General features: G+C 48.7%; 1 protein-coding gene across 7 annotated transcripts in view; it reads right to left on the bottom strand.

The window, feature by feature from the left end:
- Positions 1-892: 892 nt before the first annotated feature.
- The window catches only part of LOXHD1 (lipoxygenase homology PLAT domains 1), a 187,833-nt gene continuing 173,759 nt past the window's right edge, over positions 893-14,966 (bottom strand). For 5 of the 7 annotated variants that reach the window (XM_055292404.2, XM_063643965.1, XM_063643918.1 and 2 more), the window contains 4 exons: positions 14,549-14,719; positions 8,873-9,005; positions 7,436-7,594; positions 1,173-1,859 (listed from right to left, as the gene is read on the bottom strand). In XM_055292404.2, the coding sequence (XP_055148379.2) occupies positions 1,379-1,859; positions 7,436-7,594; positions 8,873-9,005; positions 14,549-14,719 (944 nt within the window). In that variant the 3' untranslated portion in view covers positions 1,173-1,378. Of the gene's footprint in view, positions 1,128-1,172; positions 1,860-7,435; positions 7,595-8,872; positions 9,006-14,548; positions 14,720-14,966 lie in introns of those variants that run through there. The other 2 variants (XM_055292432.2, XM_055292425.2) reach the window with 2 other exon arrangements.

Below are 14,966 nucleotides of genomic sequence, written 5' to 3'. Positions count from 1 at the left end.
TATACTCATTATCTGGTGTAGGCACTGAATTTAAACTACATACACATGAACTCATTTAGTCCTCTTCAAGGTGGGCATTATGATCATTCCCCCCATGTTACAGATAAGGAAACTGAGGCCCAGAGAAAGAAAATAATGTGCCCAAGTTCTCATGGTTGCGAAGAGGCAGAACGGGGATTTAAACCCAGGCTGGTTGCCCCCAGAGCCTGTGCATTTAACCTCTCTCCAGGAGATCTCTGAGGGCGCCTGAACTTGCCTCAGGGTCCTGAAGCCTCACTGCGAGTTTAGACCTTTCTGGGAGAGAGGGTGCAGGGACAGCAAAGTGGCAGAAACACTGGTCCTGGGGTGCCCTCCTGTAGGGATATTTTCCAGCCCGACCCACCTTGTTGCTGTCCTTTTCTCTACAGGAAACAGAAGTTAGGTGCTGAGCTCTGCGAAGTCTTGCCGTGACTTTGTGACTGCCGATCAGGGAGAGTGTGTGTGCATGTGTGAATCTGTGTGGGTACTCAAATGTACAGTTCTCCTGCTGCCTCTCCATCAAGATCACATTCCCCTTGAGGGTAGAGACCAGGTCTTCACTTTGTTCCCAAGCCCCTCTCAGCTCTCAGTCAAAACCTTGCCCACAGAGAGCCACAGGTGATAATCACCAAATAACCTCAATGACCTTGCTTTCTCTCCCGGCCTTAGAGTGCCAGTGATCAGGCTGTTGCAGGTGCCATCCCTATCACCTTTGGGTCCAGTCCTGACTGTGTTAGCACAGGCTGGGATAACCAGCAGGCACTTGCCAATGCATTCTCTGTAAAGTGATGGAAAGAATTATCTACATTTCACAGGCTCATAAATCCCCCAGCAAAACACACTTCCTCCTGAGGTTTTTCTCCATTTGCCACTGGATTTATTGAAACTGGGGAAAAGTATACACTTCTTAGCAAGCAGATGCTAAGATGAGTTCTTTATAGGATATGGCTGGTAATAATTTAATTAGCCCAGCTTTTTTGGGGAAAAGTGTTAATTAGTTTTTGCTTAAAATACACCATCTTGATGGCCTCTCCTTCTCCACTTCTATCCCCTGGGTGAAGACTCAATTTCTCATCCACACTCTGCAGCAAGTCCCAGCCTAGTCACTACTGTTATTACAGAAAAAGGAAATACAAAAGTTATTTTTGGGCAGCCACAGATTATGACATGTGCTAATTATTATCACTGTAGGTTCAATAAACTGGGGGGTAGGGTGGGGAGCAGGACCCCATGAAGTTCTCAGTGGCCTGCTGGCCCCCAGTGCCAATGCTAGAGGCTTTGAAGGGCTGCTGACCGCCAAGGTGGAGGGCAGAAATGTGAGATTGGGGAATCTCAGTGAGAGGGTGGGGGCTCTAGCCCCTCAGACAGAAGGGAAGAGGTCTCTCCAGGTGAGTCCATCCCCCCGCTTCTTGTCCAGCCACCTGCCGCAGTTGAAGATGGTGGCCACGCCGGTGCTGGTATTGGTGACCTCCACCTTCTCCACCAGCCAGCCTGAGCAGTAACCACTGCTGTCGTGCTCTAGGCGCACCTTGCGCAGCTCGCCCAGCTCCAGCGTCTCCAGGAAGAAGCGGTCTGTGCTGCCCCGCTCGAAGAGGTTGCGCAATTTCTGCTTCAGCTCCCGCTTGCCTGTGTCTCCGTTGGCCCCAAAGATGGTCACGAAGACGTTGGCGTCCGTGCCTGCCCCTGGCTCATAGCCTGTTGTCACGATGACTTCGTACTTGACGGGCACCAGGCTCTGGACCTTGCTGGCAAAGCTCTCTGTCGTCTTGGTAACCTCGAATACCTTGAAGTACTTCCTCTTCCTCTTGAGGGGGATGAGGCAGTCGCAGTTAAAGAAGTACCTGGAAGAGAGGTGGGAGAGTGGGGCTAAGCAGACCCCAGCTGAGCCTGCTCCCTCCCCCAGATCCCCTTGCTCATCTATAAATGATCCCTTCCCAGGGTAATGGGATATTGGAGCTGGAAATGTTGGGTTAAACGTGAGTATGGATTCTTGTTTAACTTAAAATTCATCATGGACGGGCATCTCCATTCTTCCAGTTGCTTCTTGATTCTTCTACTTCTTTTTTGCCCCTCATACTCCATGTCCAATCCATAAGCAAATCCTGTTGACTCTAATTTTTTTTTCTCACCATCTTGCCCAGGCTGGTCTGGAAGTCCTGACCTCATGATTCACCTGCCTTGGGCTCCCAAAGTGCTGGGATTACAGGCGTGAGCCACTGTGCCCGGCCGACCCTATTTTTAAGATATATCCAGAACCAGCCCACTTGAAAACTATCTAGTATCTATCTGTCCTGCTGCTACTTGGGTCCAAGTCACCATCATCTCCTATTTGGAAATTATCAAGAGCCTCCTAACTGGTCTTCTAGCTTTTTGCTACCTGTGGTCAATTCTCTATGCAGCAGCCATGTGATCCTATTGAGATGTAAGCCCAAGTATGTCCTTGCCCTGCTCAGAACCCTCCAGTGGCTTCCCATGTCAAGTAAAAGCCAAAGACTTTACAATGGTCTGCAAAACTCCTCATGATCTGACTCTCCTCTTCCTTGTATTTTCTTTTATTCATTTTTATGTATTTTTAATTTTTATTTTCTTTAGAGACAAGGTATCAATTTGCTACCCAGGTTGGACTGCAACGGCACGATCATAGCTCACTATAACCTTGAACTCCTGGGCACAAGTCATCCTCCTGCCTCAGCCTCCTGAGCAGCTGGGACTATGAGCATGCACTATCATGCCCAGCTAATTAAAAAAATATATTTTTGTAGAGATAGGGTCTCACCATGCTTCCTAGGCTAATCTTAAATTTCTGGCCTCAAGCAATCCTCCTGCGCTGGCCTCCCAAAGCACTAGGATTACAGGTGCGAGTCACTGCACACAGCTGTGCTTTCCTTTCTCACCTGTCACCTGCTCTTTTCCAAGCTCACTCCCACCTGCGAATACTCTTGCTTCCTTAAAGGGATTGGTTAATTTTTGCACCTGGTGTTGTCACCTTTAGAGGGAGTTGCTGAATCCAGAGTGACAATTTTAGGCAAAACCAAGTGAAAATATGACTATTAAATGTATGCTCCCAAATCCCTTACACTTGGCTGAGTTGAACTAAGAGTTTGTGTGTATATATATGTGTGTGTGTGTGTGTGTGTGTGTGTGTTCATGGACTGCAGAGTACAAGGGGAAAGAGAAAGTCCTCTACGGAAGAAGCCATCACAAGCAGAAGCAAGTCTAGAGCCAAGAGAACGGTCTTGGACCAAGAAGTCCTCCCAAACCTTCTCTTGCACATCCCCAATTTTAGCCTCTGGGTAATGACAGTGGGTTCAGGAATTATAAAGGAAAAAGCCAGACAGCATGGTGGGAAAATGCTGCACAGGATGTGAGAGGGCATGGTCTGCCCCAGCCCTGCCACCTACCACCTGTGTGACCTTGGACAAGTCACATCTCCTACCTAGATCTTGATTTTCCCATTGGCGAAGCTGGAGGTTTGGACGGAACAATTGCTATGGTTTCTTCCCACTCCAAATTGCTAATATGCTAACACCTTTGAAAACAAGCAGTCTTGGTGCTGGCTAACAACTTCAGGAATGCAACACTGAAAAGGTGTGTCCAATGGTGCAAAATCAAACCCTACTTTAGATGAACATTCTTAACAGAAAAAAAAAAACCACCTTTGGTTTTTTGCCTGCTTACACAACTCCAGGACTTTGCATTCTTGAATCTCATTAGCTCCCACACCAACCCTGGGCATCATCCTCCCATTTCATAGGAGGAGGAACTGAAACTTGAAGAAGAAAAGTCACCGCTTAAGGTGACCCAGAGCCAGAGCCTGCCTGGCCCTTAAGAATAAGCCATTTAAAGACATTTGCAGGAAATCCTTATTCTGTTTTGAGATCCTTCTTCCCCCAATTTATCACTTGATAAATTTGGATTGTTGTTACATACTACAATTTCTTAGAGGAGGATATACTTGCATTGTTTTAAAATTCTCTTAAAATGTATTTCTTTATGCATATGCCCACTAATATGCATAATTCTATATAAATACAAAAATCATCTGATCATGTACATACTTTTCTAAACATACTTTTTTTTGCTCCCTCTTTGCTTGGCTCTCTCTCTTTCTCCTTCTTCTCACTTCAGCATCCCTTCTCCTCAGATAACCCATGTAACAGTTGAGGGTGTAGCCTGCCAAATTTCCCTCCATTTCACTCAACCCTGCACAGACCCACGTGTACATAGACATATGGGGATGTCAGTGTTCCCTTTACAAAACGGCATCACATAAGACATGTTTTCCTGTGTCTCACTTTTCTCACTCAATAATACATCCTGGGAATTGCTCCAAGTCATCTGGTATATATTTAATTCATTATTTTTGATGGCTGAAAAATATTCCCTGGTGTAGATATAAGGAAATGTTTTTTGATAGACATAATTATAGGATCACCAAAATGTGGGCCCTGCACACTTACACAAAGCTCTGGCTTTGGAAGGATACGCAGCGGTCTGCTCCTGCTAGAAAGCGGGGAAGGTGTCCAGCCAGAGTAAAAGCAAAAGCAGAGAAAAATGAGCAGAAAGAAGTGATACATATTCAAAACTATGTGTAAGCACACATCTGTGAACATTGTGTATTAGAAAAATGCCAGAGAGAATGGGGTCACCAAGATGCTAATCATGGTGGCCACCTCTGATGTGCAGGGCTGTAGGGAATTTTTACTTTCTTTTACATACGTTTCTGTATTATTTGAATTTTTATCGTTGTGTATTAGATATGCTACGGGATAAACAATAAAGGTGTTTTCGGTTAAAAAATAAGGTCTTTTTGTATGACCTTTCACCCAAATCCTGAGGCTATTAGTGATGAATGAGAACTGGTCAGGAAGATCAATAGCACACTGCAAAAGAGGGATCAGAATGGAAATAGCTGTGAGATGGACATTTGGAGTTATTGTGTATATGAGATATTGAGATTAAAATCACTTGTAATTCATGGAACTCCAAATATGGCCAACGTGGTGGCAGGAAAGGAATTGTGGATGTTACACACAGTGTTAAGCAAGTGGTTTTATAATACAGAATGTAGGTGCCTTCTAGAATGAGGCCATGTGAATTGTCACCACGATAAACATGCCTGCAAAGTCCCCCTTCTGGACAAAGGTGGTATTTCTGCAGGCGACAGGTTTTTCATCCAGCAGAGACCACAGGCTTGAGAACTGCAGGTGACAGGTTTTCATCCAGCAGAGACCACAGGCTTGAGAACTGCAGACAGTCAGGGGTGAGCTAGGGCATGACTTCAGAGAGCTCCTAGGCTGACACCCCTGCCATCGTCCCTCTACCCTAGACCCTATAGAGCATCCAGCGCTCCTCCCAAAGGGCAGTGTGAAGCACAAGGAGGCGATGGGTAACTGTTGGAGGCCACACATTTGACCATGTGACAGCGCTAGTATCCAGGGGCCTGGACCCCCTGCAACCCCTTCACTTCAGGAAGAGCCCCTTCCCCACAGATATCTTTTCCTCCTCCTCCAGCCCTGGTGACAACCAAGGACAGGCTGCATTCCTGAGGCTGGAGGGAAAGATGCTTCAATCAAGAGAGGCTTCTTCTTCCGCAGGATGGAAAATTCTTCAACTCGGGCCCAGGACTGTGGGGCAAGAAGCTTATAGCTGGGCCTTTGCCTTCCTTTCCTCCTAAGACAGGAAGGTGCCAGGTGGTGCTGAGAACTCTCTCTCGGCCAACATTGTGGGTTTAAGGGTAATGTGAAGGTGACTATTTTATTTTGTTTTGTTTATTTTGGGAGGTTTGCAGAGGAGCAGTATCAGCAGACGTAGTCTTTGTGGATGGGAGGTAGTACTGAGCCACGGAAAGGGCTTAGGCCTGGCCCTGACTTGCTCAGTGAGTCATTCACTTTTCTGGGATAGTCTCCCAGCTGTCAAGTTCTCATCAGTACTGGTCCTACCAGCCACATAGAGCAACTCCTACAGGATTGATTGTACTTGAGCTGGGCTTTCTTTAAAAGAGCAGCAAATAATGCCATAGCTCAAGAGGGAAGTTGCTATGAACAGAATTGTATCTCCCCAAATTTATACGTTGAAGCTGGAATCCCCAATGCATTGGTATTTGGAGATGGGGGACTTTAAGAGATAATTAGGTTTAGATAAGGTCATGAGGATGGGGCCCTCATGATGGAATTAGTGCCCTTACACAAAGAGGAAGAGAAACCAGAGCTCTCTCTCTCTCTGCCACGTAAGGACACAGAGAGAAGGTGGCCATGTGCAGGACAGAAAGAGAGTCCTCCCAGAACTCCACCATGCTAGAACCCTGATCTGAGACTTCCAGCCTCCAAAGCTGTGAGAAATAGCTTTCTGTTGTTTAAGCCACCCACTCTCTGATATTTTGTTATGGCAGTCTAAGCAGAGGTCAGAACCTTTTCTGCCAAATTCCCAAGTAGTTGCTTGGTCTGGGGGAGCCAAATCCAGGGAGCTGCAGGTTGGACGAATGTGGCTTTGAGAAGCTTGGGCTTCTGAGGGCCAGGGCCCATAGTCAAGGGCTCTGCCTGGGTCCAGCCTGGCTGCTGCTTCTGTGCAGACAGGGGCTACCTTTCCCTGTGCAGCGAAGGCTCTAGGGTGTGGTATGAGCAGGGCCAGCCTCAGGGAGAGGTGCAGATATGGGAGGGTCCACAGTGGTTCTGGCCCTGTGAGCTGTGTACTCAGCTTTCACTTATCCTTTGGCAAGCCTTGACCTTGGATTCCCCTTTCCATCCTCCCCTGGCTCCTTCTCAGTACCTCTCCTGCCTTCCAGAGCCTCAGGGCTCTTCCTGGCTTCCAGCTTGGTTACCAAAGGGTTTTAATTAGACAAATTGATGACTGTGACTATGTTGCCTGGGTAACTAAGACCCTTAATCTTCCAGAAATGCCTGAGTCTCCAGAAGGCTCTGATGGGAGAATGCAAAGCCCCTTATCTGGGGTACTGTGAGACAGATGGACCATTGGATTACCCTAGCTTGTCTCTCGTCCCTACTCTGCCCACATGGTTGGTGGGTTTTCACTATGACCGTGTAAACAGCAGGCTTCAAAACTGCGTTTTTTTGTCATTTTAGATTGAGGGAAGGGGAAGGCAAGGAAAGTCTCTGCTCTCTGGCACTGTTTGACTTTCTCAGTATCCTTCCAAGGACGCATCCCTGGATTCAAAGACTAGATGCACCCTAGGTCATCTGGCCTACTCCCCTGCCTCTGACAGTAGATGCACAATCCAGATAGCTTCAGAACCATACAGCTGTCTCTTCCCTTCCTGCCTTCTAGGTCTCCTGAATGGGGTAATCTTGACCTTGAAGAAGACACCTCATCATACCCTGCTCTCTTGCCCATGGTCTAGCTCAGTCCCCGCCCCATGCTGAGGGAGTGGTGCTTCCTTGGGGAGAGGCTCAGTACATACACATTGCCATACTCCATCTCGGTGATGGTGATGGTCTTGACATGCCAGACAAGTTCCCTCTTGGGGATGAACCGGTCTTCCCTGGCCAGGTGGCCCACACAGAGGGAGGCAATATCCCCCAAGTAGATGCTGTCAAACTCAAACGTGTCTGTGGTCCCCCTGCAGGAAACAAAAGTGTGGTCCATGAGCTGCCTTTGCCCACTGAAGCAGGTAAGCATTTGTCAGGGGCCTGCTGCATTCCAAGCACTGGGCCAGGGAACAGGGATGGGATGGCAAGCAGGACCTCATGGCAGTCCTGGGGGCTTTGAGGGGTTCAGTTCAGTTTGGGACCAAGACAATCACAATGAAAAAGCCCCACTAGCTGCCTGGTGTCAGCACAAAAGAATGGTGACACCGTTATGCAGATGAAGATGGGGAGGGTGGTGAGACTTGGAGAGCAGAGGGAAGAAGGGAAGGGAAGAGTCCCCTGAAACAGACATGTCTTAGCAAAGTCATGGGTGGGAATAGTGGGGTGTGGAGGTGCAGATATTTCTGGGGGGATGCTGGCTTGGGTGAAGTTTGAGTTCAGGGAGGGAAAAGGTAATGGAGAAGGTAGGAGTGCAGGCAGTCTGTGGGGGTCTGTAAGTGCGAGTCTAAGGTGTCCAGACTTCATCCTGATGTAGAGATTTGAAGAAAAGGTTGTTATAAATGGAATGTCTGTGCCCCAGTTCCCCCAAATGTATATGGTGAAACCTATTCTCCAGTGTGATGGTATTTGGAGGTAGGGCCTTTGAGAGGTGATGGGGTCATGAGAGCTGAGCCCTCATGAATGAGATTCATGCCCTTATAAAAGGGGCCCCATAGAGCTCCTTCCCCCTTCTGCCATGTGAGGACACAGTGAGAAGATGGCTGGCTATGGACCAGGAGGCGGGTCCTCACCAGACACCAGATTTGCTGTGCCTTGGTCCTGACTCCCAGCCTCTAGAACTGTGAGAAATACATTTCTGTTGTTTCTAAGTTACCGGTCTGAGGTATTCTGTTATAGCAGTCAGAATGGACTAAGAGAAAGATGTAGCAGAGTTAATGGGGAGGTGGAGGCTGTCTCAGCAGTCCCGGAGAGAGTGAAGAGATGAAGTGGGCATCTGAGCAGTTCAGAGGTGACTCTGATGGAAGGAGGTGTGGTCCTTGTCTATGCAGACATGGGGCAACGTTTACAGTGAGTAGCACTGTCCAGCCACGGGGTGGGCTCCCATTAAATGCAGTCCCATGCTTTCCATTTCACCATTGCCTGTTTAGCCCCTGGGCGCTTGCACAGGATTGGCACACAGTAGGTGCTCAGTAAGTACTTGCTGGTTAGGCCCATTTGTGTACCTATGGCTCCCACCCAAGAGGGAGATTCTTGGGGTCCTCCCTTACCTACCCAACCCCAACCACTTCCCATGGGCCTCCCCTTCCTACTTCCTAAAGGCCCGCTGCCTAGAAGAATTTTCCACGAGAAACTCTTTGGATCGGTTCTTCCTGCCCTCCAGGATGAGCCAGACGTTCTCCCTGGTTTCGCCTCCATTGCCCGTTTCTATGACGATCTCGTAGGCTGTAATGGAGGAGGTGGGGTAGGGTCAGCACAGGGGAAGCAGTGCCCATCATCAGGGCGGGAGCAAGAGGGCCATGGCCTCCAGTCCTTCATTTGATCTTAGGCTACAGCCTGGGGATGGGGGAGGCAGGTTAAAATCACCACGATTGAGGCGTTGTAGGTAGAATCTGCCTGGATTCTGGGGCTACAGCGAATGCCCTCATTTTATTTATAGTAGCAATCTCTTTGCAGGCAAATATGGGAGCCACTGGGAATGCAGCAGGAGGTGGGGCTGAACATTCAGCTACAGGGCCAAGATGCAAAATGGAGATTGGTGCTGAGAAGGGAGAAGAAGTGGGGCCCAGTGCAAAAGCAAAGGGGAAAGACCCAGGCAGGCAAAGCCCCCATGAAGACCCTTGCACTTGCTCCAGCAAGCAGTCTCGCTCGCATCTTGTCTCGGTGTCACCCCATCTCACCCTGCTATTCGCTCAATCGTGTCTGCACCAGCGTGCACTCCTCCAACATTGGTTAAGTAGGTATCAAGTGCCAGGACTGGACTAGACCCTGGGTGACACTAGAACTCAATCTCTAGCCCCAGACACAAACACAGACTGTACCATATGACAGAATGTGATAGATAACCCTGCAAAAAAGAGCCAAAGTACCGCGGGGTAAGAGGAAAACCTTGCTCCCCATTTCCTCTCCCACCTCGTGTTCTAGTACTTTCTCTCTTTCTTACTCTGCCTCCTAGCTGCACCCAGAGCACTTAGGTGTGCTCCTCCCTAGAGCTCTGCAATGCTGTCCTTCTGCCTGGAGTCCTTCCCTCTTTCCCTCTCCCTCCCCTACCCATAGTGGCTTGGCTTACTGACTCACCTCCTTCTTATCCTTACTCAAAAGTCATGTCTCAGAGATGTCTATCCAACCATCCTAATTAAAATTGCAACCTGATCCCCCTAAGCCAAGATACTGAGGGAGTGTGGCATGTGAGCCAGGCTAACTCCCCAGGGACCAGACCAGGGATGGAACTGGCACCCTGGAGGACACAGTAAATGTCTGGCTCAAGTGTCCCCAGACATAGACCCCTTGCCACAGTACCTGAATGACTGATGGTCTGGGATACTGGATCCAAAGGGGTAGCTCTGTTTCTGTGCCTTTATCTCAGAGACATGATAAAAATAATGAAGAGGAGAGATGGCCATGCCTGTGGCTCAAGGTAGGACCAATCCCAGCCCCTCAGCCACCCTTTTGCCTTTGTAACTTTTCTCAAGGAGAAGTCTCTGCTACCTGAAACAAGTAGAGTGAATCTAGGCAAAGAGACAGGCAGCCTCTGATAAAGGAAGAGATCCACAGAGAGTTCATCCTTCTGCAGTAGGGAGGGGTGCTGCAGCCCAGGGCAGATTCCAGCCCAGAGACCCAAAGCCATCCCAGCAAGGGAAGTTATACCACTGCCTTCTGCTTTCCCATGGGAGGTGATGGTCTGTTCTGCAAACAGGTACTGGTGAATTCAAAGAGGGATCCTGGGTGTGGTTAGGGAAATGGTTTGTCAGCATCAGTGAGGGAGGCAGGGAGCACTGGGAACCTGCATATCACCGCGATGGACTCAAGTAGGAGGTATGAGAGATGATGTGGGTGGGGTGTCCTACATGGATTGAAATGAATTCTTTCCTAGTAGTCCTAAGGATAAGGTAGAGAAGTAAGGTTTGTAAGCAAGGACATTTAGGTAGATTAGAAACACATGTTGCTAGTCACATCGGTGGTCTTTTGAGACGAAGTTTCAATCAGCATATTTTCACCTTGCTTTCTTTCCCACACGAAGCAGCTTGATAAAAATGTAGAAGGCATGATTCTCAAGTTTGCTCAAGGTTGCTGGGAAGGAACAGATGAAAGAGGATCAGGAACTTGAACATTCAGGGCAGGTAAAAGTGATGAGCCCCACCTAACAGATCTCCCATGGGGCCAGCACACCCAAGGACAAGCCCTACTGGAGGAAGGCTCTCGGTAGTCATGCAAAGAAAGAAGCACATGGAAGTCACTAGCATAAAGGGGCCACCAGCAAAGCTACTGTGGGCTTAGGAGGCATGGGTCTTAGTTTGAAAGGCAAGACAGGAGACGAGCGAGCAGATCCCCCTTGAAATCTTGCCTTCATCCTGGGCATGGCATCTGCAGGGGGCAACGAATGAGTGATACAGGTTGTACCGAGAGGGAAAGGGGCAGGATGCAGGGAAGATTCAATGTCACATTGTTCAAGGAGCTGCAGAATAAACAGATGTTTAGTCTCGAGACAAGAACTACAGGGGCATGTGATGGCCATGGAGGAATGCTAGGAGCATAGTTGGGCTTCTAGTGGGCATTTGGATTTTACTGTCTTATGTTTCAGGACCATCGTTTATGCTGAGGAGCTCCTACCATGTAGGTTGGATGGAGCTGAGAGTCCTGGGCCTGGCCAATCAGAATCCTCCCCAGGGAAATGCTCTCTTCCCTTCCATGGAAGCTATTAAGCTGGAATGGCGTGGGATTGGAGCTGCGAGCAGCCAACTTCCACAATGGAGAGAGTCTGTACTAAAACAAAGTTGACACATGGGAGGAAACAGAGTTGAGAGGAGAAGAGAGAAAGAGACATACTGAGACCACGGGAGCCTCTGGAGACAGCCAAGTCTCAGCTAGAGCCACCCAAGACTTCCAAGTTCTGGGAGCCAATATATTCCCTTTTGCTAGAGCCAGCTTAGGATTGGGTTTCAGGTACATACAACCAAGCGTCCTGACCATTCCTGAAATTTTCTGTTTGACTCCATTGGGACTACCAAAGGATGGATGCTTCAATAACATAAATATGAAGGTGGATTTTCTAGCTGAACTGTCTGGTGAAGCAAGCAGTGACTGTTCCATCCCTGCGGAGCTGGCCTGCAAGCTGGAATGTATTTCGGCTGGAAGTGTTGCAGGTACGGCTGACTGGGCAGCCTTAAAAGGCTTCAAGAGTGGGAGCATAGGGAGTTGGAGGGGCTGCAGAGAGGAAGACATTGGCCCTGCCAGAGGATGTCCCAGAGAGAGATGTTTTTGTCCTTCCAGGTGTGTGTGGTGTGTGTGTGTGCATGTGTACACAAGCGTGCATGTGATCTTACTGTCCTGGCCTTACCCTGGATTAATTACAATAGAATCTCTGGGAATGGGACCCAGACATTGGTATTATTTAAAGATTGCCAATGGTTTTCAGCTTTGGCTGCACATTGGAACCACCTGCAGAGGCAGATGCTTGCAGAGCACAAGAAGCAGCTTCTAGAATTGCCAACAAGAGTTGGGGATGAAGGTAGAGAACAGGAGGCTAAATGAGATGGAGAAATCAATTAGTCTGGAGTACCAGCCAGGCCTAATAAGGACAAGACATCCTGGGGCGGTGCAGTGGGCCTTTGATGTGTCATGTAACTTTTCTGGGTTTTTGTTTGCCTTATCCATGATACAGAGGTGTGAATTTGCACCCCCTCTATTTCATGGGGTGGGATTGCAAAGACCTATTAAGAACATGGGTATGGAATGCTTTCACCCCATAAAGCTCTGTTCAAGTACAAGAGGGTTTTGTCCTCACACACTGAGTGTCCAGAAATGCCTTGGGGTCAGTGATGTCAGAATTTAAATGCCATGAGGGCAGGGTCTCTGTTTTATTGATTGGTGGGTCCCCAGAAGTCAGATTAGGGCCTGGCCCTTGTGGGTGCCCAATAAGAGTTTGTCACGTGGTTAAATGAAGGTAGCTGAGGTTTGGCATGCTTGCCTCAAGCTGCATCCACGACTGCCTCCAGGGTGAACCTCCATCTGAGGACACAGGTGTGGCTGCCTGTCCCCTCACGGGCAGCCCAGATGGCATCACTCTTCTCTCTGCAACCTCCCAGTAAAGACAGATTGATTCAGGCCCTCTCCTGGCTATGTGTCCCTGCCCTTTGGTCTCCAGCATGCACACATCCTTCTGGAACTGACAGAAGGGTCACCTCCCCTCTACAATCTCCCTGCCAACCCAAATCTCACAGATTTTAGCAGGGGTTTGGCAGGGAATCTGTGAAGGAGACTCAGTGATTATGCTCCAAGACTTACAACTGTCTACTTCCCTGGACACCAATAGCCTGAGGAATCTCTATTGCTCATCATGGCACTTGTGTAAGGTGCTTAAGGTTTCCTCGAACTAGATTGTGGGGCTGTAAGGACAAGGACTGCATTTTCTTCCATTCACTGAGCACTTGAGCACCTACTGATCCCCAAGGCCTGCAGAGCTGCAGAGGGCTACATACATGAGTGATGCTACCCTTAACTTGTGGGAGCTTTTGGATATATTGAGAGACTAACGCATGTGAAAAGGTCAATACAAATAAACTAGAGGTCACAAAGCCATATGCATTATTCACAGCATCTAAAATAAAACTGGGCACCCAGTAACTTCTTAGGAGTGCAATTACACAAGTTCAGAGTCTACCTTCTGAATTGGGGCAGGAATCCTCATACAGGAATTCTCGATAAATGGGTGCTTGGCCCTTGTTTGAATACTCCCAGGGACATAGTGCTCACTACCTCTCAAGGCAGCTAATCTCATGATTGGGCAGTTTGGATGGCATGGTAGAGATGAGTGTGGGTGGGTGGCCTCGTTTCCATAGTCTACAGTGGTCCCCTGGAAGGGGCTGCCCAGCCAGGGACTACATTTCCCAGGTGCCCTTGCATCTGGTGGTGCCACATGACTAGTTCCTGCTAATAGGATGTGAGTTCTATTAGAGGAGTGTGCCTTCTCCATGCTCTTTTCCCATCTGCAAGAAATATGGAAGCCACATGTTAGAAATGACTGAGATACAGAGAGAAGGAGCTTGGGTCCCTAAATCACTCCGTGGAAGACCTCCCACCAAACACACATACTGGACTGGGTATTATAGGAGTGAAAAATGTTTTGTTGTGTGAAGACACTGAGATTTAGGGGTTTGCCTCTTACTGAAGCTAGTGCTGCCTTAATAACTAAGATTGGAAAAATCCATTTCTTACATCAGGCTCTGCCTTTGACAAGCCTCTTCCAATCTGTTGGGCCCAGACCCTGGCATCTGTGAGAGGCACATCTCCCTCAGCTTTAATGGCCATCCCCTCAGGATCAATTACTCTTCCCCTTTAAATATCCCCTGAGGAAGGGACAAAAGGAAAGCTGCTGTTGGAGATACTGGCTTCCCCTGCATTCTGTTTCTAGGAAGCGTTGATTAGGCAGCTGTTGCCACAGGCATCAGTTGGATGATGTCCATGTTATAAAAATAAACCAGAGAGGACTCCACACCAAACCACCCAGCTCAGCCTTCAGGTCAGGGTCAGCTTGTCCCCAGTGGGTTTTCCTGCTACCTAATTAGTCCCTGTGATTCTGAGCCATGAGCTGGCATCAGTGTCTCTTAGCAGTTCCAGTTTCACCAAACAGCATTTAGGATGTTTCCTCATGCATCTCTCCATATTATTCCCTGCATCGGGCACCTGACCCCCCTCCAGCTGGAACAGTGTCTTCTTATTCCAGCACCATTCCCTGCCTCCCTCCTGAGCCAATGCTGTCCCCCACATACTGGTCTCTTCCAGCTCATCATGGATCTTGTTGTTGGCACAGGCAAAGTCGCGGACCGTCTGCCCGTCGCCCTCACTCTTGGAGAGCCAGCAGTCGCACTGGAAGCGGAAGGTCTCGTCGCGGGAGTTGTCCTTCACGTCGACATAGCTCAGATGCCAGCCAGGAAATATCCCTGTGGAAAAGACACCATGGGGGCTGGAAGCTGGACGTGCCTTCCCTCCCCTTTCAGACTTCTACATCCCCACAACCCACTGGCTGTGTGGTCCTGGACAAGTTATCTGTCCTCTTTGGGCCTTGATCTCCTTGTTGATAAAGTGAGGGGTTGGGTTAAGTGGTCTCAGAGGTTTCCTCCAGCACAGAGGATATAATTTTCTGCAAAGCCCTTAACTTGGGGTTCATGAACCCTAGAGGATCTGTGT

The sequence above is a fragment of the Symphalangus syndactylus genome, chromosome 1 (genome assembly GCF_028878055.3).
Source record: "Symphalangus syndactylus isolate Jambi chromosome 1, NHGRI_mSymSyn1-v2.1_pri, whole genome shotgun sequence".
NCBI lineage: Eukaryota > Metazoa > Chordata > Mammalia > Primates > Hylobatidae > Symphalangus > Symphalangus syndactylus.
This window is presented reverse-complemented; position numbering and strand designations above follow the sequence as displayed.